The 26,156-nt window shown below is 34.9% G+C and overlaps 1 protein-coding gene across 1 annotated transcript in view; it reads left to right on the forward strand.

The window, feature by feature from the left end:
- DHX15 (DEAH-box helicase 15) overlaps positions 1–26,156 on the forward strand; it is a 51,168-nt gene that overhangs the window by 19,268 nt on the left and 5,744 nt on the right. The window contains exons 4-11 of the mRNA XM_068543147.1: positions 4,756–4,915; positions 6,488–6,706; positions 10,811–10,978; positions 18,434–18,520; positions 19,524–19,673; positions 20,081–20,189; positions 20,715–20,906; positions 23,795–23,917. Coding sequence (XP_068399248.1) covers positions 4,756–4,915; positions 6,488–6,706; positions 10,811–10,978; positions 18,434–18,520; positions 19,524–19,673; positions 20,081–20,189; positions 20,715–20,906; positions 23,795–23,917 — 1,208 coding nt within the window. The remainder of the gene's footprint in view (positions 1–4,755; positions 4,916–6,487; positions 6,707–10,810; positions 10,979–18,433; positions 18,521–19,523; positions 19,674–20,080; positions 20,190–20,714; positions 20,907–23,794; positions 23,918–26,156) is intronic.

The raw sequence follows: 26,156 nt of genomic DNA on the forward strand, positions 1-26,156 counted from the left end.
ATGCTTTTTTCATCTTCCCAGGAGTATTGCTACCTGGTTGACAGTCGTTTGTAAGGTGCTATTTTAAAATGTATGGTTTAAACAACAAGGTCCTACTGTATAACACAGAGAACTATATTCAGTATCCTATGATAAACCATAATAGAAAAGAATATATATTTTAAAAGTATGTATATGTATAACTGAATCACCTTGCTGTACAGCAGAAACTAACACAACATTGTAAGTTAACTATACTTCAATTAAAAAAATCATGAGTGGAAAAAATAAAAATAAAAAAAATAAAATGCATGCCAATCACAGAGAAGGTAAATTTGAAAAATATACAGTATTATAGGATTGATGAAATTTGGTAACTTTATATTCTTTGTCCTATGGTGGTTCTATGGTTGGTCGGCCTTTTTCTTACTGATCTGTATGAGCTTTTAGCAGTTGGCATTCTGGATATGAGTTGCAGTTTTTGCCTAGTTTGCCATTTGTTTCCTTGCCTTGTTTATGACATTTCATGCCATGCAGAAACATGAATTTTATACAAGTGTTTAACCACTTTTTAATGTTGCATTTTACATCACACCCTGGCCAAGGTTGTTTTAAATAGTCCTCCGTGTATTCTGTGTTCTAGCATGTTTTTGTCTTAAACATCTTTGATCAGTCTGGAATTGGGGGGGTTGGCGCTGAGGCAGGGAGTCTTTTATTACCCACCCACCACCCCCGCCAGAGAACACTGTTACCGAGGATTGCTTACCCATACAGTCAGGTTTTTTTCTTCATTCCTGCACGCGGGCTTTCTCTGGTTGCGGTGAGTTGGGGCTACTCTTTGTTGCGGCGCGCGGGCTTCTCATTGCAGTGGCTTGTTGTGGAGCACGGGCTCTAGGGCACGTGGGCTTCAGTAGTTGTGGCGCACGGGCTTAGTTGCTCCACAGCATGTGGGATCCTCCCGGACCAGGGCTCGAACCCGTGTCCCCTCATTGGCAGGCACTCTGAACCACTGCGCCACCAGGGAAGCCCTAGTCAGTTTTTCATCACTCATAACGTGAGCATTACTTGTTGACATTCATTAAAGTTATGAATAATACATAGTTTATTATTAAAAACTTTTTAAGTTTCTGGTGTTCATTTTGCAAAGCGTTTGCCACCTTTCTGTGGATCTTTTTTCCCCTTTATGACTTTTCTTTGAATCAGACTACTTGAGATGTTTCAAAAATTATAAATATATGATAAGAAAACTATAAACAAATAACACGTTTGCAGTACATAATGTTTTAAAGTGCTTTTGTTTATATCAGAATTTGTGACATTAGTTAGGATCAGAGTTAGTGGTTGGCTTGTACCGTGCTGTCTGCCTGTGCCCATTGATTGCAAAAAATACTTAAGCTAAATTGATAGTCCTTAGTACACTGGGTTTTTTGGTTTGTTTTATTATATAGACAGTCCTGGTTGGAAATAGGGACTGTTTCTGACTTGCTCCAAGGATGTTTTTGCCACCTTAACCATCTACTTTGCTTAATCTGCCTCTTTTTTTTTTTTTTTTTTTTTAAGTTTTATTTTAATAGCGCCAAAGACTTTTTTTTTTTTTTTTGGCCATGCCACGTGGCTTGAGGTATCTTAGTTCCCAACCGGGGATTGAACCTGGGTCCCCTGCATTGGAAGCTTGGAGTCCTAACCACTGGACCACCAGGGAATACCCTGCCTCTTGTTTAACTTGATTAGTTTAGACTGGTGCTTTCCACAAGGTAGCAAGCATCAAAATCATAGGAAAGCTTGTTAGAACACAGATTGCTATGCCTCACCTTCAGAATTTTTGATTAAGTAGGTTTGGGGTGAGGCCAGTTCTGTATTTCTAACCAGTTCCCAGGTGATGCTGATGACTTTTTAAGCTAATCTTTGTCCTAAGACAGTTAAAAAAACACTGTGGAGAATAGGGTATCCAGTAAAATGTAGAGTTTGGCTGTCCTGTGCAATTTCTGTTTACTAGTCCATTACTGAAACTTCAAAATAATGTAATTACAATTTATTATTGTGACCCCCTATTTTTATGGCTCACCCCTTAGTCTGGGCTAAGTATTTTATCACTACTATGAAAGGTAGTAAAACTTGACCTAACTAAAAGAAAATGGTTAGGGTTTTAATAGGACCTACCTGATTCTCCTTTTTTTGTGCTCTGTTTCAGGTTACTTTTTTTTTTTAGCAAAGGGTTTCATACATCTAGCAGTACAGCAAATCACCAGGTAGCTTTTTAATTTATTTATCTGGGACTTTGAGGAGAGTGTGTTAGTGTAGGAGGGGCCTGGGATTGGGAATCAGTACACTGATACCTAGTCTTAGTAAGCTATTTAACTGGTTTTGAGACCCTGGAAAAGTTAACTGCTAGTACTCAGTTTTCTTCACTGGGAAAGCAGCAAATTTGATTGTATCTTTTAGAGATTTTCCAACTTCAAAAACGTCTTTTTTTCTGAAGCTCTCTCTGTTGTACAAACAGCAAGCTTCCCATATTAGCTCGTGATGCAGAAGATAATTAACTGTAACATCTCATAGAATTGGATCACTGGGTGATGATGTAATCAATATTGAACTATTAGGAGTCGGTAGAATCTGGAAGTTAGAGGGTTCAGGTTTAGTTGACCATTAAACTTGGTAATAAGTAATACAAGTTGTTAATAAAAGAGGACAAATAATAGTTCCATTAATTTAATTTATAATATTTATAAACTGCCATTTGTAACCTTTCCCCTCTTCTCAGAAAAATATGAAAGAATGAGTATTTGGGTTAGCTCTCCTTTTGGATGCCTCCATAGTGTTTTGGTGGTCTGAAGTTTGAGGAATATGAGAAAAGATCAAAATAAAAGGGTGGTTTGTTTTTTTTTTTTAAGGAGTTTTCAAGTGAAAGTTTGATACTTTAGTGACTTTTTAATCACAATTTTAATATGTGAAATTAGAATGCATTTTACAGTCTATGAGGGTCTTATAAACAGGTGGAAGTTAGGTGGTTGTCAATGCTTGAACTTGATCTATCTGTACAAGTTGTCACTTCAAATAAGTAATATGTATTGCTGTAACTACATATGTTGAGTTCATTTGTTAATTAAAGTATCTTCAAAATACTACACTAGGATTCCATGTTGAAATGAGTTGGCTTGCAAACTGAGCAGTAGAGTGTAAACTTGATAGTATTTAAGCAGATGTTTGCTGTTCAAAGAGTGGCCAGTTCGGGTTTTTTGCCTTGCAAAGCACCAGACATGAGCTTTGTTGAATCTAAGGAAATTATCCACAAGTAGATGAAACTGTATTAATGTTTTGCTACTGAGATAATGTGCAAAAGGACTGCCCAGCTCATGTCAGTAATAACGTCTGAAGGCAGGAGAAAGCACCACATGTCCTCAAAGAGATCAAAGATATTTCAGAGCATCTAGAGGATAGTGTAGCTGATTCATGCACTGTGGTGCACTGTGGTTAAGGCATTGAGTCATAGTTTAATTGGCTCTGTTTTTGCTTCATGGTCTTAATATAAAATAATCTTGCAGGTAATGCTGTGTCGATGCCAGGAATGTGGTAGCTTCCTTTTTAAAATAGGACCAAAGAAGAAAGAAACATAACACATAAAGAGTAAAGGTGGATTTCTTTGCCAAAAGTCTTAATTTACAGTTAAGTTCAGGTAAAATAAAGAGAAGGCTTCATGTGGGTTGTATACTGTCATTTTGCTGAACTTGGTGCTCCAACAGATGGCCTTAGCTAAAAATGTCAAGTTGGTCCGTGAAAGATTAGATTAGACTAATTTATCAAAAATAGAGCCAGAATAGTGAAGTCATAAATGATGACATCAGATTTTTATACTGCTTTTAATTCCGTAAATAAAACCATGGATTTGTATTTTAACTGAATGACCTGTGACTTCAGCATTTGCAATTTGTCCAGGTGCCAAATGTAGGATAGCGTTTCGTGTTAGTGACAGTAGCAGCCAGAATGGAATGGACAGGAGATGGCTGACCCATACAGCCATTCTGCAAACCACCCTTCTTCTGAGTGCCTGTATTACACATTAGCTGTCTTCTCTTGAGCCATCCCTGAGCCTAGTTTTCCTCTCTTTGCTTCATTGATACACCTAATGCCATTTGCCTTTTCTCTTCCATATGTATTTATCAGCATTTCCATAGTGCTAATGCTGCTACTCATTCCATGAATATATTCCTTTTTATGATTCTTTACCATCATTTTATTGAATTGGATGGGGCTGGGGAAAGAAAGATGGTAGACTCGTGCTCTCTTAGTCCTTTTGAACCAGGAGTCTGTTAGCTTAAGTGGGGAGTTATTAAGATTTTAAAGAAATACAACATTTTAGTGCTGTAATGTGATAAAGCAACTTAAAATGGTTTCTTAGTTTTATTTGCAGGTTGAATATTTGTTTTAAATTTTATTTTGTTTTTAAGAAATTTATTTAAGTGACTAATTTTGCTTTGGCATTTGTGTGAAACCATGTGTTTGTTATAGTCCATCATCAGATTTACCTTGTTTTCTCAATGCATTGCAGTATAACAGGCTCACTTGACAGATTTGATAATGTATAACTTTGATATATTCACTGAAAAGTGTTTCTGGAAGCTTAATTTTGCAATTGATTATGAAACAATAGCACATTTGGTTTGAACAAGGGTTTAATTTTGACTTATCTGATGTCTTTGCATTTCATATTTATGTCATGAAGTTTAGTTTTAAAATACCCTAAATGAACCTTAACTAACATGTTCTTTGTCAATATAGGTATATGACTGATGGGATGTTACTTCGTGAAGCTATGAATGATCCTCTCTTGGAGCGTTATGGTGTAATAATTCTTGATGAGGCTCATGAAAGGACATTGGCTACAGATATTCTCATGGGTGTTCTGAAGGAGGTTGTTAGACAGAGATCAGATTTAAAGGTGAATTAATTTATTTGTTTGGTTCTTAAAAAATACCTATATATGTATGTATATATAAAAAACAGGGAGCACATGATGATCACTCTAATCGACTACAAAAAATAATCACCTGTAAAAGAAGCAACCAATGAGAGTACCTGTAGTGGTTTATCCTTTCTTTCTAATTTACCTTGCTGTGTCTTTTAGACTTTAAGTATGTATTTTTGGTAATGCATTTTTAAGCCAAATCTTTTTGGTAATGTATTTTTAGTAATGTATTTTTTAGTAATGTATTTTTAGTAATATATTTTTAAGCCAAATCTTTTCAGTTTCTAATCCACCCAGTTTTTTGTTTTGTTTTGTTTTGTTTAAAATGATCTAATGGCGTGGTGTTTTTAAGCCTTCTGCTCACCCTGACTTTATTAAGTACAGGGGACGCCTTCATTAAGGATCAAATCTTTGTCCTTGTCCCAACACAGACACGCTCATTCTAACTCGTAATGCTGGAGAGTGGAATAACTATACCCAGAATAAACCACTCCTTAGAAATGCCTTCCCTTAACCTAGGGTCTTGTGTGTGTGTGTTTGTTTTTCTGTCCATTATACCACTTAGACCCTGGCCAGTGTTACTGTGTTGATAAGGGCTTAAAACTGACTGAATATGCTGACATTTTTGTCTCCCAAAGTTTATGAAGTTCCCCTTTTGCATTGTGTGTGTGTGTATGTGTGTACCATTCATTGGAACTTAGTATCGTGTGTTAGTGTATGTGTTACAGAGGGTTTGTATACTAGGCAGAAAGATTCTGGGTCTTAAGAAAAATTGATATTGAGTATGATTTGGCTTATAAATATTAAATTTATGCTTTTAAAGAATATATTTGAATAACTATATGAGTACTGTCATTACTGATTAAACCTTATGAGCAACTGAAATTTTTAGGTAGGAACTCAAAGTAGAAATTAAGAACTCTGTAGTGGAATGTTTAAGGGGGGAGCCTTCTATTTAAGTACGTTTTTAATGGATCATATAACGTCATAATTTAAATAAAAGTAGGGTGACTACACGATCATGCAACCCTGCACCTGAACAACCTTTCTTCACTGTGGCTTTACAGCAGTATAGAAAGCCTCTGTTTTAGAAAATTTTCTGAAGAACATATGCTTAATAAAGATGGTTTGGAAGAATGGAGAAATATTTTGTTTTGTTTTTGCGCTTTGTTCCTGTTTTCCCCTATGTGCAAGGTTGTCATGTTTTGTTTTAATAACATAGCTGCAGTCATACTACATATTTATGTTGTCTTTTACCAATGCCTTTTACATATCACGTAATTTTATAAACTTTGGTTTTTAAGGTGTTGCTTCGTGAACATGTATTCTAGGTTATTTATTGGATGCCAGGTTTATTCCTACTTTTAAAAAATGTAAATAGCTTACTATAGCACAGCTTTTCTGTATTTGATTTTCTTAATCACAGTTTATTCAGGCATATTGACATATTTGGAGCAGTAAATATTACTCTTCTAAGTTTTTTACTTTAAAACCACGTAAGGATCTTTGAAGACAGCTTCACTTAATTTACTGTTTTCTTTTCAGGTTATAGTTATGAGCGCTACTCTAGATGCAGGAAAATTCCAGATTTACTTTGATAACTGTCCTCTCTTAACTATTCCTGGGCGTACACATCCTGTTGAGATCTTTTATACTCCCGAACCAGAGAGAGATTATCTTGAAGCAGCAATTCGAACCGTGATCCAGATTCATATGTGTGAAGAGGAGGAGGGAGATCTTCTACTTTTCTTAACTGGTCAAGAGGTATTGTCATTATTTGCTTCATTATTTATATTGTTTCTATCAGGCAACAACTTTAAGAACTTGGCATATATTAACCATATATTTCTTATCCCAGTATTTAAAGTTTTTCTTCAACCTGATTGTATATATATATGAAATATTTAACTCCTTTTATCTGTGTACTCTAGGAATACCCTTTTATACCATTAGTCTTTGTGTTCTAGTTAATTACCCTAAGAATATTAAATGCTTTTAGAATTTCAAGATTTAGCAATTGTAGTCTCAACTTTGGAGAGACCTGGGTGGTGAGTAGTGTTGTGTTAATTTGCAGTTTTGCTGAGGCATGAATTTGAATCACAGGTGATGTGAAATCTGGTTATTATAGTCAGTAATTTAGTTTGTAAGTGAACTCAGGTAACTCAAGTGCCCATCTACCATCAAAACAAATGTGTGTGTTTTGTTTTTGTCTTCTTGCATGTGTTTACTGAGGATTGGAAGGAATCACTGAAGTTCCTTAGTTAGAATTTACGTCATTTTTTAGATAGGAATTTTAATCTCAGATGCAGCATTTTCTAAACTCATTTCCAACAGGATGTTTACAGGTGTGCTAAAAAATTCTTGATGGTTAAATAAGCTCAGTGAAAGCTATCTGGATAAAATAGTTTTAGAAAGCCTTTTTCTAGAGGTTTTCTTAAAGCTTGTCATTTGCTATAGTAGGCTTTGTGAATTTTCTAGAACTTGCTTCTCAAACTAATATATGTGCTGATCACTTAGAAAACTTGTAGATTCTGATTCAGTAGGTCAGGTAGGGCCTGAGATTCTATTCCTAGCAAGGTTCTAGAGCAGTGCTATTCCATTACAATTTTCTTCATATCTGGAAATGTTCTGTGTCTGTGCTGTTCATTCACCTTCACTAGAATGAGAACTATCTTATTTGCGTTCAGTCTGCAGGGATGCTTGATATATAATATTTGATCAAATGCTGTTGCATTAAGAGCTATAAATGTTGAGTAATTTTTTTTATCCTTGTATTTTTTCATTATTGTCCATATGATTTATTATTTCTGTCCCATTGGCCATAGTTTCTTTTCTGTAGAGCAGGGTTTTTTGACCATAGCACTATTTATGTTGTAAGCTGATTAATTCTTTGCTGTGGGTACCCCCTGCGTTGTAGGATGTTTCTTAGTGTCTCTGGCCTTTACGCATTAGATGCAGTTACACTCCCCCCGTCTGTAGACATTGCCAAATGTCCCCTGGGGGTGCAAAATCATTCGCAGTAGAGAATCATACTTGTTCTTTTGGGAAAAAAGGTGGGTTGCAAATTCAGTTTTACAGATAGATCTCTGTACGTATTAGTCTTCCTTTGTATGCATTTTGAATGGAAGAATTTCTATATATATTTTGTAAGCAAGAGTACCAAATGCTTTTTAGATAGCATATAAACAGTGTTTATCCTATAATGCAATGTTGAGGCTGTTGTATTCATTTTGTTCTTTTGTGTATGGTCTCTATAGTTTCTCACTTCTTCCAAAGTGCATAGCATGTTTTTTTAGCGGCTATTCAAAATAGTCATTATGTTCAGTTAGACAAGCATATTAGAATTCTGTCAGAAATATCCGATGGCCTTATGGCGATGACCTGAGATGCTTTTCTATGAGTTAAATTTCTGTGGTTGATATTTTGGCAGCTACCCCACAGCTGGGGAAAGGAAGGGAATAAGCCCCAAGGTTTTCAAATGTGTGTATCTTTCAATAAAGTATTACTGTAATTGAACTAGGTTTACATGTGTCCTGTTGGATTTTTAAGTTTCCTTTAGACTAATGAAGTCTTGAAGAATGTAAAGACCTTTAAGGAGAAGGTAGCAAAACTACTATTCCTCATGTCTGTGAACCTGTTATTTTCACTTGGTCAGTTAAATGGTAGATTCTGGGAATTCAGTACTCCTGTCTCCATAAATTTGAATAGCATCCATAAAATTTAGCTATCTTGACATTTAAAAATGACCATGTTGACCATTTTGACCACGTAAACAGTTGTGTTTCTATAGTCCCTTGAGTTAATTTGGGAGGGGAGAGACCAGTTTTAATTGGTGAAAGGTTGGAAAACATGTGAATTCTAGAATGTGTATTATTTTTTTGTTAATCCATTAAATCAAGTGTTCCTAGAAGAAATCCTTAGAGGAGCTGTGCTACTGAATTAGATAAGAATGATTATAATTGAAATATCAATTGTTTATAAGTAGATACTTAAAGATGTTGAAACCTTCATTCTTTAAGCAGTACATTCTTTTTAATTTCACTGAGTCTTTTCCACATGCAGGAGTTGAGATTCTTTAAATTAGGAGGGTCTAAATTAATTTACTAACATACATATTGATGCTTTTGGAGCTGAAAGTCTTTCCTGAATTCAGAAACTCTTAAACTTTTGTCTCAGTTCTCAATTCGTGACTAAGCAGAAGGTTGCATTGTGCTGATGAATGTTAATAAGCTTTGTGGTCTTCAGAACTGACAGTGTTGACTCTGGAAGTTTGGTTAAATTTAGGGAAAATTTTGTTGCCGAGTTTAAAAGCATAGTGTTTAGAACTTTGTATAAAAACATAAATGGTGTGACATTTTTTTTCCCCTCTGCTCTTTAGAGTAGTCTTTATAGCCCGTGCAATAGTGATTTTGTTTTAGCTCCATACATGCTTAGCAAATACTTCCAGTACTTCCAAGTAAAATAATCCGTTAAAATTTCTGGAGTCTGCAAATGCATGATTTGGGGCACTTTTAATTTTCTATATAAAATCTGGGATTTGGTGGCTTCTGACCATTTATTTTCCAGTCGAATATATTATAGAATTAACAAAATTGAAAATACTGGTGTCAGTTTTCCTATAGGATATGCAATATATAAAATCTAGTTTTGGATTTATATTCCCTTTTTTTTGCGGGGGTGGGGGAAGAGGTCTAATTTTGTATTTGTATACCAGTAGGGGGCATTCTAATCTAGGTACAGCATTTGAAAGCAGTTTCTTTGGTAAAAATATTTGTTTCATTTGTTATATTTTTTTCAGTGAATAGCAAACTTTCATTTTCGTTTGGAAACTTTAGATCTCAAAGGAAACTATTACATCAAATACTTAGTAGTAATTTTCTGTGTCACAATTTTCAAGACCTTATCTGTTATTCAAGAAAACTGGTATGTTTGAAATTGAGAAAAAAAACCTTTTTTTTGTTGTTCTTAAGTATCCAAAATCTTTGTATTCTTTAACATGGAAACAGAGTTGCACTTTGATTTACAATCATTTCAAGGAAAATTATTCTAGCTTGATTATAATATACAATAAATTAATCTGATAAATTTTAAAAATCATTCTGTCTTTTGAATAAAAGATAATTTGTCAATAAGGGTAACTTCTGGTTGAGGTTATTGGACAAACTGCCAAATCATTTAGCATACTTCTGAGTTTAACTAAATTAAAGCTTCTGTAAAATTTAAAATTGGCTCCCTTCCCATTTTCAAGTCCCTTTGTCATCCCCTAGAGCCTCCCATCTACCTGTCGCTCACACACTCTCAGTATTCATTGTGTGTCCTCTCTTTAAAACTGGGTTTGAATGCAAATGTATTGGAATCGTTTTCTGTAGTAGGGAAATTTTTGAAGAGGCTCTAAGATATTTGGGTTAACCTAGTTCTTAAATATCTATGTTGATACTGTAGAGGTGAGGTGTGTGTTCTCATTAAGCACAATGAAGCAAATCTTCCATATAATTGCATTAGTGATACGTGACATTAAAGCCTAATTGGCTTGTTTAAAATATCTAGCACATCAATTTCTTTTAGATTGTGAAAATTGAAAAGGTTATGAGTGCAGTTAAATATTCCTGGGTGAGAAATTTCAATTTTAGTACAGTTTGTTGAGAATTAATTAGGATATCGAGTCTAAGAAAAAAGGGTGTGGAATGCCAATAAGGCAATTTTGTGTTTAAATCCATTTCTTGGATTATTTTTGGAAATCCCAGTGAAATTTTCTATATTAATTTTGATTACTAAAATGAAAATAAGCTGCATAGAACTAGGATTATGATAAATACTTAAAATGTTTCAGTGTGTATTCATTTTATTTTCAAATTCAAACTTTTGTAGGAAATTGATGAAGCCTGTAAGAGAATAAAGCGTGAGGTTGATGATTTGGGCCCTGAAGTTGGTGACATTAAAATCATTCCACTGTACTCTACACTCCCACCTCAGCAGCAGCAACGCATTTTTGAGCCTCCACCTCCAAAAAAGCAGAACGGAGCAATTGGAAGAAAGGTAGCATTGAAATGTTTTCTATAAACACTGCATTAATGCCGAAAGATTTGTCTGTGAGATATCAAACTATATTGAATTATAAAGGAGTAAGTTATGGGTGATTGTGATCTGAATTGTATGCTACAAAGTTACCTGTATTTCCAAAGTAAATAGAAAGAAATGTATTTGAGTAGAGTTTTGCATATCTTTTGACCTTAGAGTAAGAGCAGATACTGCTTCCCTCTCTCCCGAGAAGTTCCTCCTTAGCAAATGGAAGGTTGATTGGGGTGAGGAAGACAGCCAAATGTCTTCCTCCCCATTAAATCACTTGGCAAAAACTAAGTACTTTTTTCTTTGGTGCCCTGGCTTCTGCCTAGAATTTTTGTCAAGACCTAACCAAATGTCATGTCTGTAGGTATGAAATGTTGACTGCACAGATCTCTAATAACAGCAACACTAATTACACTGCGTAAATATTTGGATTTCTTGAGGGCAGGAACAGTGGATCCTTTTGGTGTGGATATCTGCCTGGCACAGGAAGGGAGCCAGGGGTATTCCAGCCTTGTTTCTGGGTGCTTTGTGTGTGGGGGGGCATGTATAGGAAGGAGATCTGAGTTTGATACAGGCAGCTATGCTTTTATTTTTTAAGATATGGAGATTCTGGTAGATCCTTTGAAAATAAGATTGCATTGTTTGAAAAGGTTGGAAAACCACTAGAGTCAACTTGTCTTCTAAAAAGCCCAGCCATTTATTAGGCTATATAATAAGCTGCATGTGAATTTTGGTATAATTCTTAATCTGGTTTTAAAGTTTGCATATTTTAAAGTGGGTATAGTTGATTACCATCATCACCTTGGGGAGATGATTGTCAGGGATTAAGCTTATTGTATACAGGGTACTAACATATCTAGAACAGTCTAGGCCCTCGTGGCAACTGTTATACATTTCTTGAGTTTATTCATGTAGAAAAGTCTTGGAAATATTACTCACTTATGACTTGCTTATCAGTCAGATTTGGAATTTATTGCTTTCTTATGTCTGTATTCTAGCCTAACAGATTCACAATTTTTTTTGCTGTATTTTTTCGATCTTTTTTCCCAACATTTTTGATGATTGTTGGAAAATTACAAATTATAAAGATACTTAAATGTATCATGGTTAATTATCTCTTTACATGGCTGTGTAAAAGTTAAATGAACCAGATACATTTTTCAAATGGAAAGAACTTACTGAAAAGATAGGCAACACCAGCGCAGTGGTATATAAATTAACAGGAGATTGATAGGGAAAAAAATTAGGTTTTGAGTTTTTCATAGATCAACAAGAGTAATGAATATGACTTTTAAAAATATAGTCTGATCATAGCTTCATTATGTTCAACATTGCAATTATTTTTGTTGTAGTGCTGTCTCTAGAATATGTTTTAAAATATTTTCTGTTTATGTGCATTCAGAACTTTGGGGGACAGTTTTAAGTGATAACTTTAGTATATAATTTTGAAGTTGATTTGTTGACTGAAAAGTACTCATTCTCTGTGGAGTTTTTAACTTCACTCTTTGTCAGTGGATGTATATAAAAGTAGCTGTTTCGTAAGCATTTTCTATAGTAAAGAGGAGTTAGTACATCCTCCAGGCAGGTGATTTAATTTTTTCTTGAAATCATGTACACTTTGTGTATCTGCATTTGTTTTAATTTTAAAATGGTGTTTTTATTTATCTTTGAGTAAAATTGGCTTACAGCAAGATTTGCCATGTTCGTCTTTTCATGTAGTTCTCTTCATTCCATTTTGAGTTACTTTGAGAACTGTCTGGCCCGCACTTATTAAAACTTACTTCATATCTGAGCTCTTCTTTGCTCTGTTAATACTAGTATATTGGAAATTTAGGTTCAGTCTGGTGTCAGTCCAGTACATGGTACATTTTGTAGACTCTACAACCTAAGCCCATGGAATAGAATTAGTTGTTTGGTTTTTTAAAACTATTGCTTTTCATGTTCTTGTAAATCCTAGGATATTTAGGAGAATTTTGTCTTTCTGAAAAGAGAGATTCAGCAGCAGTTGGATATATGTGTGATGGCCACAGATGTTGAGGGGAGGCCGTTGGAGTTCCCAGGGCTTGGGCTCACCATGGGATCCCATCTCAGGCTTTTAATTCAGAATCAAAATTAAGGGGCACAATGCTATTTCATCATCTACTAATGATGTTTCATTCAGCTAAAGCTATAGGATCTCTTGTTGGGAAATCATGTTATCTCCTGGCGTGAGTCAGCTTCATCTTAGAGGTTGAGAAGAGCGCTGTCATGGCCTCCCTAGATGATCCCAGGGGAGGGAGGACTTCCCTTGGCAATTGGTGCATTATTCTTTATGAGGAAAGACACATTGAAGCCCAGCATGTTTAAGGGAAAGTGAACAATTTTTATAGAAGTTTATAGAGGAGGATTCACTCAACAAATCATGTATTTTGAAGCTGGTCAGGGAAGGTGGGAGTGCCAGCTGAAAACCGGAGACTGTTGAAATGCACTAAGGCCAAGCAGTGACTGGCAGGTGAGATGAGCAAGTGACCATCAGACCCAGGGCTTGGCAGGTTCAGTTAGAATAGAAGAAAGGATTGGTGGGATTGAAAAGAAGAAGGGTAAGAATTAAGATGCACACAGGTTACATGAGGGAATGTGGGTGGATACCAGAACAGTAAGAACTGGTATTCAGTTACTATTTTCCTGTTCTCTTTTCTAAATGCTACAACTTTGGTAATATCCTATTTATATTATAAAATAAAGAACTAGAGGCCAAGGCTTGATTCTTTTGTCATGAATTCATTAATTAAACGTAACTGTGCCAGTTACTAGAATGGGACTTTCATTCAAGAGTGCTGTCACTGACTGATACTCACAATTCATTTAAAATTACAGGGAGGGATAAATTGGGCATTGGGATTGACATATACACACTATTATATATAAAATAGGTAACTAATAAGGACCTACTGTATAGCACAGGGAACTCAATACTCTGTAATGACCTATATGGGAAAAGAATCTTAAAAAGAGTGGATATATGTATATGTAAACTGTACAGCAGAAAGTAACACAATGTTGTAAATTAACCATACTTCAATTTAAAAAAAAAAAGTAACTGTGACAAAGCACAAAAATAAGTAAGTAAATAAATAAATAAAATTACATAGGAACATTTAGGGGTTTACAGTCTGCTTCCAGTGTGAAACAAAATACCATTTGATTCATGTTTTTGTTAAATTACTTTATATTCGAGCACATTTTGTAAGGTAGTACCTTATTTGTTATCTTACTCATTGTATTAATTTATGCAAAATAGGGTTCCTAATAGGATTGTGGTAAAACTAACAAAACAGCTTTTTAGTACTAAAGTTTTAAAATGTAGGCTGTATTAAACGTAATCTTTTATGGGCACTGGGCACTTAACTAGTATTCCTTTTACAAATAGTTACTGAGTTCTTTTTATGTGGACTTGTAACATAGCACCAATGGTAAACTTTCAAGTTTTTAATCAGGAAAGGTTGACGGCTTCCCTGGTGGCACAGTGGTTAAGAATCCTCCTGCCAATGCAGGGGACACAGGTTCGAACCCTGTTCCGGGAAGATCCCACATGCCGCGGAGCAACTAAGCCTGTGCGCCACAACTACTGAGCCTGCGCTCTAGAGCCCGAGAGCCACAACTACTGAAGCCCGCGTGCCTAGAGCCCATGCTCCGCAACAAGAGAAGCCACCACAATGAGAAGCCTGCACACCGCAATGAGAGTAGCCCCCACTTGCCACAACTAGAGAAAGCCCGTGCGCGGCAACGAAGACCCAACACAGCCAAAAATAAATATATTTTTTTTAAAGAAAGGTTGAGACCGCAATTCATAAATTTATGTGAGGGTGGAGGCTTTTACCTGTTTTGATCATGCTTGACATTTGTTCAAATATTTGACTTTAAGTTAAAGCTACAGTAGTTTTGTACATGCATGAAAGTTTACTCATCAGTAAGTCACTTGTATGCATTTTTTGACTAAGACTTATAGCTGCTGTTTTATATAGATTTGGTGTTATTAAAATCCAGCAACTATTTTTGTTTTTATTTAGTTTTCATTAATTTTGTCCATACAAATAGCTGATTTTTCTGTAGCTTATCTTAGAGTTTACTAATTAACATGGCTCAGAGCATACATTGCTCAATAAAAAAGAGAAATGGCCCTTGTGGAGATGGCTCTATAGTTTTAAAGAGAGGCTTAATAATCCACTATCTGAAGATAACTTAGTGTGGTGCTGCTGGGACATTTACAAACCAGCTAATGTCCTCACTGAATTGGAGACCCCACCGAGTTCCCTAGGGACTAAAAATCCAAATTTGTTTAACCTAAATGCATTACTGTGTCCAAATAGAATTCAAGTAGAGCAACTCAAGTACTTTGAAATGGAAATATTGAAATAAAACAACGTGGATTCCATTAGAAGGCAGATTATTGAGGAGGAAAGGGATAAATCTAGCTGAGAGTTTATTCTTAACACATATAATATAAAAAGATTAGAATTGGCATCACCGGACTTTTTATCATAGTGTTTATTCTATATATGGGGTTATTTACCTGAAATAATTCCTTTGCAAGTGAGGTTTGAACACTCTTTAAGACTCTTTGAACACTTATTGCCAAGCTACAGTCTAGAAAGCTTATAACATATATATTCCTGTCGGTAATATGTAAGTCCCTTGACAAATTCAGTATCACTGTGTTATGACCACTTCCTAATTAGATCATGTGCCACTTAACACATCTAGAACATACTTAGGGCTTGCCTCACTCACCCCACTGCTAAGGTTCCAAGACAGCTAGATAACTTTTATCATCTCATTTATTTCTCTGTTCTTTTGTGATCTGTGGGTGTGTATGTTTTATTTAGCCTTAGTTAGTATTGTTTATCCAGCTCTAGTGGTAGAGTCAGTAGAAATACCTCCCTCAGAGTTGTACAATTTGTTATGAGTGTTCCCCTTTTTTGTCCCAAAACCCACCTCTCATAGGGTACGTAGGTCCTACTCAAAAAAAGTTTTTTATCACCTTAAAGCTTTTTAACCAATTTACTTTTTTAATCTTTGGAAAAAGTCTAAAGACCATGCTTCTCTAGGTCTTTTTATGCTTGTATTTCAGAGTGTGACTTTTGGATGGCAGTTGACTTTATCATCAGTAATGACATGGAGCTTGCCAAAGTTGGTGTAATCACCTGATTCTTAAACACTTGTGAAATCACACATCCACACCACCTTATACGGCGTTGTATGATTTGTCACACACACACCCAGAGAAAACACATGAACACCAAGTGAAATTATTTGGTGGACAAAACTTGTTTTTAAATAACTCAAAGGGTTGATCACATCAGTACATTTTTATTACATTGAGTATATTTTGTTCTATTAGAAATATGTGAAATGTATTTTCTCCCCAAAATATGTTTTAAACATCTATCTAGAAGTACAGCATCTATCCATAATGGCAACCATTCTCACCCTAGAATAAGAGAAAACCACAAGACCTCTTATGTAATCACAGGCATGTAGTTTGTGATTCTGTATAGTTTATAAGGGCTTTCCACATTCATTATCTAAGTTTATATCTTAAAACTCTGTCTCAGCTAGACTAGTATACAAGAGTTATAAAGGGAAATTAAAGCTTGGGGGTGTTAAAACCTCTCCACTCTTACTTAACTATTTAGGTTTGATTCCTGGCTTTGCCACCTACCCCTGCTCCTTCCACTACAACACACTGACTTCGTAGAAGAATATTAAACTCTGGTTATATTTATTCAAGTTCACCTGTTAACCTTGTTTATGCTTGCTTCAGCTCTAATTATTGAGTGTGCGTGCCTTCGAAATGTTCTGGAAAATATATTTCATTAGCATCAAACCACTTATGGTTTATTGTCCATTTGCTAGGTAGCAGTCTTTTCAACTGACCAATGCACAAAGGGAGCGTTTTGGTCTTAGACATGCAAATGATTCTAAAATATTGTCCTGTTAGTGATGCTCTAGCAATCTTTTTTTAGTATGTATAAATTTATTTATTTTATTTATTTATTTTTGGCTGTGTTGGGTCTTCGTTGCTGTGTGCGGGCTTTCTCTGGTTGCGGTGAGCGGGGGCTACTCTTCGTTATGGTGCTCGGACTTCTCATTGCGGTGGCTTCTCTTGTTGAAGAGCACGGGCTCTAGGCGCATGGGCTTCAGTAGTTTTGGCTCGCAGGCTCTAGAGCACAGGCTCAGTAGCTGTGGCACACAGGCTTAGTTGCTCCGCAGCATTCTAGTAATCTTTTAAACCTCCAAGATTTCCTGGCAGTGTGAGTCCTTTCTTACATGTGCCTATGGGCATTCTTGTCCATATGCTCTCTCGTTTAAGCCGAACATTCTATTTCTAGTGCTCTTCCCTTCCCTCTTGTGGGTAGATCCCACCTTACCTTCAACAACTCTCCTAAATGCCATTTTCTCAGTAAGTTTTCCTTGTCTTCACTTTGGAAATAAACACTTTAAAAATCTTACAGCGCATTTTTGATGTCATTACACTTCCTCTCCACCTCTGTTTCATTACAAACTAAAAGCTTTAAGAACAGACTCTGATTTATCTTCTGTGTCAACTGCTTGCATATACAAGTATCTCCTATTTAATGGCAGCAATCTGTTCCCAAAATCAGATGTTTTGGGGAAAATAATAATGAGGATCCCATTTTCCCATTGTTTAAAAGGAAAAATTATGTAACATGTCATTCTCAAGCCCCTAATCTTCTAAAACCTGTTTAAAATACAGTAAAACACCCACATGAAAAAACAAGCTATCATGTTAGTATGTAAGTGCTTTAAACATTCCCTGTCAATAAAAAGTTCAAATGATTAACAGTTTCCTTATATGCAGTGACACCCCCTTTGAGACTATACACTTTCCAAAACATCTACATTCTGTTCTGATGATCTGCAAATTCTTGGATTCTAACTTGAGATTTTCAGCCCTATGTGCCATTTTGTTTAAAATACTGAGTTGAGTTTTGGTGATATAAAGTTTTCCTTTGTTAATGTTGCCTGAAAATATTGAAAGATGTTACATGTTGTGTGGAGTTTGGATATTAACCAAGGAGTGTTCTCTCAGGGAGACATTCTGTGAGGTAAGCTTATATTGTTTTATCGATAATTTTCTTTTGATGCTCTTCTGCTATTTGAATAATCAAAACATGATGTGATTGAGTAATAAACCTGAAGATTTTTTGTTGAAAAAGGAAGGTACTATGATGAGCTAAATGAAACTTTGAATTCTTAAATATTAATTCGTCTTTATATAGCATTGGTCATTAAAGATTAAACCTTATTTCTGGTTTATTTAGTGGGTTGTAACTGATTGTTTAGTGAAAGTTAATGCTAATCTTACTATTTGAGTTGTACTTGGCTGGTAGTATAAGTTAAATACTGTTTATTTCTTAACAGGTAGTTGTGTCAACTAACATTGCAGAGACATCTTTGACAATAGATGGTGTGGTATTTGTGATTGATCCTGGGTTTGCGAAACAAAAGGTATGTATTTTGTACTACTTTAGTACTTTATAAATTAGTATTAGTTTAACAGTACTTATTGCTTACTCATTTAATGGCTGAAATTTACTTTTTAGAATTATTTTCCAGTTTGTGTTTCATTTTCAGACTTCTGAGATATGAACCCTTTGTGTTCTAGCTGGCTTTCACATACTAAGCCCATGTTTAATGTTTAACCCTAGGCGGCTTTTCGGTTGCATTGGTTTCTTTGTTTCTTTGTAGTGATGGTGAGTGTTTTGTATGTGAGTGTATGTTCATGTAAGGAGTATGGTGATAGTAATAAATACAGGATTGATTATCATAACCTGCATATCAGTCACTCCCCAACTAAATTAGAGTTTCTATGTGCCAGGCACAGTACTTGAAAAAAAAGTACTATGTTAACCTCTAGTTTAACAGTACTGAATACCAAGCACTTTTACCAAATGAAGTGACTACTCAGTAAATAAATAAAACTATGTTTTATAATTTAAAGATCTTTGATTGCATTTGATTACATTTTATAAATATAATTGGGAGAATTCATTGTACATAGTATTCATGTTTTTGATGGAAAACTGTCCTTTAAACTGGCAGCATATAACTGACTTCTTCTGGACTAAGTTCAAAATAGTTTTCTTAATGTCCAATTGACAGGTTATTTTCAGGCAAAAACCTTCAGCACAATCCACTATATAAGAGTAAGGTAAGGCTGAAATTATTTTAAATTAGGAAGAGTAAAGATGATATAAGCTATCTGTGTGTTAGATAAGAGACTTTTCACGTTAGCTTGGGTCTCTCAGAATGCTGGAGTCAGAATACCTGAAAGAAAGTTAAGGAGTAAAGATGATGAATTTTGTTTCTGTCCCAGCATGGTATATAGTGGTCATCAGTACTACTTTGTTTATTTTGGGGTTAGCTGTGGGCTTTGGATACTTCTGTTAGATCACAGTTTTGTGTTTAACTGAAGGAAGAATCATTCTTAATGTTATTTCCTTTCCAATAGGTATATAATCCTCGAATCAGAGTCGAGTCCCTTTTAGTGACAGCCATCAGTAAAGCTTCAGCTCAGCAAAGGGCTGGTCGAGCTGGACGAACCAGACCTGGGAAGTGCTTCAGACTTTATACAGAGAAAGCCTACAAAACAGAAATGCAGGTAAGGGTTTTACTGTGTCCTTCCTAGTGTGTTTGGAAGGTTAAGTTGAATTTGTTACCAGGAGAAAATTACTTCATTTACTTTATCTTGCCTTTTGGCACTATAATCTCTTTAGTTTTTCTGAGATTTATGGTGTAGTCTACCAATACAAATCTTTGTTACAGTTCTAAGTCGAGGTGGGCAGCAGCAGTTAACACTTCGAACCCTATAAAGATAGTTCACAGAAAGTGTCTGATTCCCTTTTAGTCTTTTTAGTCCACAAGTATTTTTCTCCTCTCTTTAGTCAGTGGTTTAGAAGAAATGCCAAAAGTTAATAGCTAAGGGGGCAGAGAACAGATATGTTTTGCTTTTTGGAGCAAGAGGATTAAGGAATATTTAACAGAACAAATGTTTTTGTATTTTTCTAGGATAACACCTATCCTGAGATTTTGCGTTCTAATTTAGGATCAGTTGTGTTACAATTGAAGAAACTTGGTATTGATGATTTGGTGCATTTTGATTTTATGGATCCACCAGGTATGAATTCTCAAAGCATATTTTATCAAACCTTTTAACCAAAATTGACTCTTTCTCTTCATCCTATTCAGTATATATATTAAATACATTTTACCTGTTTCTTACAATGCATCAAGATAAATTTTGTGTGTTAGCATTAAAACTAAAAGAGTGACAAAAGAGCAAATTCTTTTTTTTTCCCCTTCAGAATAACGAAATTATTCTGGGAGTTATTGACAGGGCATGAAAATGTGAAAAATTCCCCAATTTTTTTTTTGGAAGAAAAATAGTTTGATAAACACATTGTTGAGTTAACAGTTATTTAACGTACTTAGGAAGATGACAGTTTTACTACTATACAGGGAAGTTTTGCAATTTTATATGATTCATAGGTCGCTAGATCTCTGTAATTGAATTTGATGACAGTTTGAGTTTCGAGTTTGGTCCACTGTAGAATGAAAAATGAGAATGCTTATAATAGTTTGTACTTTGTCATGTTTTTGCTTATTAAGGCAGCTTGTCTGTTATATTGCCTTTTCCCCCTAGCTCCTGAAACTCTGATGAGAGCCCTAGAACTTTTGAATTATCTGGCTGCTTTAAACGATGATGGAGATCTGACTGAATTGGGATCCATGATGGCCGAGTTTCCTCTAGATCCACAGCTCGCTAAAATGGTTATTGCAAGTTGTGACTACAACTGTTCTAATGAGGTCCTATCTATTACTGCTATGTTGTCAGGTAATAGAGGGAAAGGAACTAAAAAAAACCCAGCTCTTCAAAGTTTGGGTGGACTTCACTTTTGGTTTTGTTTTTTAATATTTAGTATGATAGTAAATTTTATAGGTGGTTTTAAGGGACTCATTTTGTTTCCTAAATATCTTGTAAAGTAGCTTCATAATGACATAGTATTTACAAAAGTAAATTAAGTCATTGTGCACACAGTATAGTAAAAACATGGGCTCTCCTGAGTACAGATAAAAATCTCAATAAGAGAAGAATAAGTCTGAAGACATTATAACTGAGTTCTTTGGTAGGTCCATCAGTTCTGCAGTTTATTGCTGAAAGTACCAGAAGAACTTTATTCTAGTAGCTGGCACTATTAAGTGAGCCTGAGACAAAGCAAACTGTCATTTAAAGAGTGAGCTTTTTCTACATGTATAAATCGTACTGCAGTGGCAATCAAACATTTACTTCAAACTTAGCATCAAATAAATAGAAGTAGTAATATATAATTCTAGGTTTAAAATCTAACCTGATGGTAATTCTTTTACAATGGCAGGAAAACACTTGATAAAATAAATACGTCTAATAGATAAAATTGCTTATTTTAAAAATTGGAACATTAAGCTGAACAAATACTATTTTTTTAATAGCAGTAACACTTAATTCACAAATAAATAGTAACTTGGAAATTAGATTTTCCAGAAAAAGAGAAATATTGTTAACATACAAATATACACTGGTTCTTGCAGCGACAAATAGAAAACGTATTAAGTTTTTACTATCAAAGTACTCTATAATACTAGTTTCAGTACTGGGGAAAGTTGACTTCCAGTCATAGAGTGGTTTATTGGTATTATTTATCATTAAATGCCTCAAATAATTCAAAATCTTACATGTAGTTAAAGGAGGAAATTTTTTAAATTTCTAAATATAAAAATTTTGGCTTAGTTTAGATGTATATTTTAATGGTGTGAATTTTTAATTTAAAAACTAGCTAAAATGTTTTTTTTGCAGAGTTATGATTGATCAGACTCAGAGCAGATGGGCAGGGCAGTATCGAATCATTTTAATGAAATTGTAGTCTCTTGCGGAGGTGGTGGTAGGTTGTTGTCTGCCTTTTCTTATATGTTGTTTTTGCTAGATTCTCCCAGTTGTAGTTAACCCAACATTTTAGTTTTTAGAGAAAGTGTGGGGCAAGAGTTTAACAGACTGTGTATTTGTTATCTGCCCAGTTTTTATTTTTCTAGGTTCTCTTATCAGGCATACTATACAATTACCATTGTTTGAGTTTAGAAAATTAGCCCTTTAAAAAAATTGGTCATTATGATGCAGTTGAGATCTTCCAACTACATCTCTTATTTGTAATAGTTGTACAAAACGTAGGGTTTACTGGTCATCTTTAGCACATCAAGAGAGTGAACATTTATGTGCAGCGATTATTAAGCATGGCATTTGTGGGGGAAAATGTTAAAGCGTGAGGAAGAAGTCATGGAACTGAAACAGTTTGCTGAGCTTGTAATGCTTTGTTTTCCACTTAAAGAGTTTCTGAAGTTTTCGGGTCCTGATATAAATAGTACAAATCAGGGGCCTTATGGAGTGCTTCTTATACCCAATATTTAACTCTGGTAGCTAGTTCACGTTAACTTTCAGAGCTATGAGAGGTTTCTGTACTTTTATTTATTACCTTGCTTCAGTTACATTAAGCAAGACTTAGTATTCACTGTGATCATGTGTCATTGTCTCTCTTTGGCTTCTTTGGAATCATTTTAAAGGGGAAACTGTATGGCAAAGAGTAATTGATACTGTGTTTGATCTCACTGTCGATTATTCCCATTATCTTCTATCTGAACTGATAATTTATAATTTTTTTTATTGACAAAGTTTTAAGAGCTTTAAAAATGTGTTCACAAAGTCCCAAGTTGTTAAGTCTTTTTATTTTCATAATGCTTTTATGACTATGGAATTGCTAAAGTGAATTAAGGAAAGTTGTATTTCAAAAAATATAGTGCACGCTTTGTATGTAACAACTTAAAGTTTTATGTGAATTAATATTGAGGCTCTAAACAAATACTGTAGTTATATATTTTGATGACCCTTGAAATAATGACCGTTTCAGACTAATTGTCAACTTTTAAAATATTGGATTCTGCTTTTATATTGAAGTCTTCAAATACAGTTTAAAAAAAACTTGGGACTTTATTTTCTAATCTTTTTCTTAAAATACTGGAAAACTAGGCCGAATATTCCCAGCCTTTTTGAATTTTCTTAATTCAGAGGCGGTTTAACCTTCCACCACTACTGCTATCATCAAAACCCAAGATTTCATGATATTTTTTATGTTTACATATGCTTCTGCTCACCAGTGCTAATAGTGATACCCACCAGTTGGTAATAGCCACAGCACTAGGGAAGAATTACAATAGAAATGTGGCAGTACACTGGTTGGAAAGTTGTTTTTAGCCCTGCAGTGGGCAAGTATAGCTTTATCACTTTCATAACCATTCAGCGGATTCAATGGATGGCCTTTTAAAAAATTATATTTAGCTAAAAGGCTATTAACACCATAATTCTGGCTATTGGTAGAGCTATCGGCACTGGTTTTTGAAATAAGTTGAGCTTTCTAGTATCTTGATGGCCTTCAGAATAGCTGTTTTGATGCCTACTTTTAGATCTAGTTAAAAATAATCAGGTACTCTGTAGCTTTGAAACCCTCTTGTCTTACAGATGTGGTTAGGTGTTGATGTACCAAATCAAGGTAGTAAACAGTCCAAGATGCAGTTGGAGGCCATCCTGCCCTGCCCTATGCTCTGTGAACTGACCTAGCTAGGCCTTGTTCCTCTATCTGTGAATGCGTGACTCATCGATATGGGCGTTTGTGTTGGGCCCATACCAACCTTGTTTAGTCCCACAGTGTTTTGTTCGCCCCACGGAGGCCAAGAAAGCCGCAGATGAGGCCAAGATGAGATTTGCCCACATAGATGGAGATCATCTGACACTGCTGAATGTCTACCACGCTTTTAAACAAAGTAAGTATAAATTAGATTGAAGGCATTCTTTTGTCTAAATGTCACTTGCAGCATATAAGATGTTTCTTCATCTCACTTTCATTTATTATCTGTGACAACTTTACATTAGAAACCCAGAGATCCTTTAGAAAAAAACTCATGACTAGCATTTAAAATAGAAATTGCCCATCTTTTCCAGAGTTGTTTACTTTTATAATCAGGGAAAAGCACTGGAAAGCTGGAAAATACAGAGAAATAAAGATAAAATACTTGTATAAAATTTACCATGAACGTACAGATTTTGATATACTTTTGTTTTAATTTTGCATTTTTTGTGAATGGTTTTGTATTATAGAATTATTACTGTCTAATATTTTTACTAATAAATAGCTCTTACAAAAGAGTAAACTAAAATAGAAATACAGGCTATAAATGTGAATGACCATTCTCAGGCTATAAGTGGTCCATAAACATGAGGGGGAAATTCAACTCTACTTGTAGTTCAATAAATGCATTGTTATTGAGAGGTGCCATTTTCTCACCTATAAAATTGGCAGAGGTTAAAGAAAAATAGTCTTTAGCTGTGTAGGAGTGGGTTTAGTGGAGCAGTCTTACACCAGAGCTGGGAATGTAAATTTATGTTATCTTTATGAAAAGCAGTAGATTTTATGTTACCAAGAACCTTAACAAACTCAAACCCTTTGACCCAGAGATAATCTGTGAGATTTTCTTTTAGTATTCTGTGGACAGAGATATGTTTCAAGTTTTTTATCCCACAGTTCTCTGTCATAGTAAAGGAAAATGGAAACTACCTAAATGCCCACCAGTAGAAAGATGGTTCAGTGATTTATGCTATAGCAACATGGTGAAATATTGTTCTAGCTTTATATTATGTTTTCAGAGAATATTTAGCAACATGAAAAACATTTTCCAGTTATTTGAAAACAAGGAAACCTAGTGGTGATAATACAGTTATTGCCAGATGCTTTTGTTGGAATGCACTATTTATAAAAATTAAATGAGAGGAAAATGTAAAGGGGAAGAAAATGTGGAAATAATTGCAATAGATTCTGAAAGTATTTGATTTCTACATATCAGTAGGTTAACCTGTTGGGTGATACGTTATCAGAGACTGATAGCCCTACATCACCCTTTTCCAGGAATGTGGTGTCTTCAATCACTCTGAAAGTTTGTGGTTTCTGCTGATAAGAATTTAGTTTCCTAATTTATTATATAGACATTCAAATTTTGCACTCCTTGTTTTATTTGAATCTCATTTTTATTTCTCAAAAAATCCTATTTACACTCTTAATTAAAACAGTCTGTTGACTTTGGCACATCTCTTTGGGGATAGGGGTGAATTTATTCATTCAGGGTCCAGAAGTGCTAGAGGGCCAGTATGAGGAACAAGGACCTTAGCAGCCAAATTGCACATCTGTGTCTTACACACGAACTCTGATATGAGTTGATAGAATTGATGAATACCAGATAAGGAAAAGGTGGAGTCCTTCTCTTCCTAGATCTAATAAATTTGTGGCAGATAAGGGAGGTAAATGAAAAGTAATTGAGAAACAGATGAAGGCCAATACATAGTTTACTTCAGAAAATTTATTTTATGCTTCTTGTGTCCAAAGTATTGGTAATACATAATGTTAAAGACTTTATTCCCGATGGGATAGGTCAATTCAAGAAATACACTATATTCCTGTTGTGGTGCGAACTGTATCACATGCTGGTTGATAACTATGTGACCACCAGACATAACTTATTAACAGATTGTGATAACTGCCTTGAGAAGGAGCAGATTCACATCCATCTTGGTTCTCAGAATCCCTTGACGTTACTAAGGTACTGTTTTAAGTGGAAATGAAAAGATTTCTGAAAGAGCAGCATGGTTTTTTAACCCTATTTCTCTCACAGGACATTTTAATTCTTTTAAAATTAGGTTGTGTTATTTTGTCATTTAAGCTTTTGATGGTAACTAGCACAGCATTGTATTTGGATTTCATAATTTGCTTTGAAAATGAAATTTAAGATTTATAGTGGAACTGTGTGTTTTCATTTTTACATATAAATGTAACATTACAGTATCTTATGTTGGAGTTTTAAGATTTAAATGATAAAATTGCTAAAGAATGCTTGTGCTTTATACACATATTTGGTAGTTGGGAGCTTTCTAGGAAAATATTGAACAGTAGGTACCTATAAAAGCTTTATCCTACGCATTCTAAGCAGAGGGAGTGTCATGAAGTAGAATGGG

This window comes from Eschrichtius robustus, chromosome 4, assembly GCF_028021215.1.
Source record: "Eschrichtius robustus isolate mEscRob2 chromosome 4, mEscRob2.pri, whole genome shotgun sequence".
Taxonomy (NCBI): Eukaryota; Metazoa; Chordata; class Mammalia; order Artiodactyla; family Eschrichtiidae; genus Eschrichtius; species Eschrichtius robustus.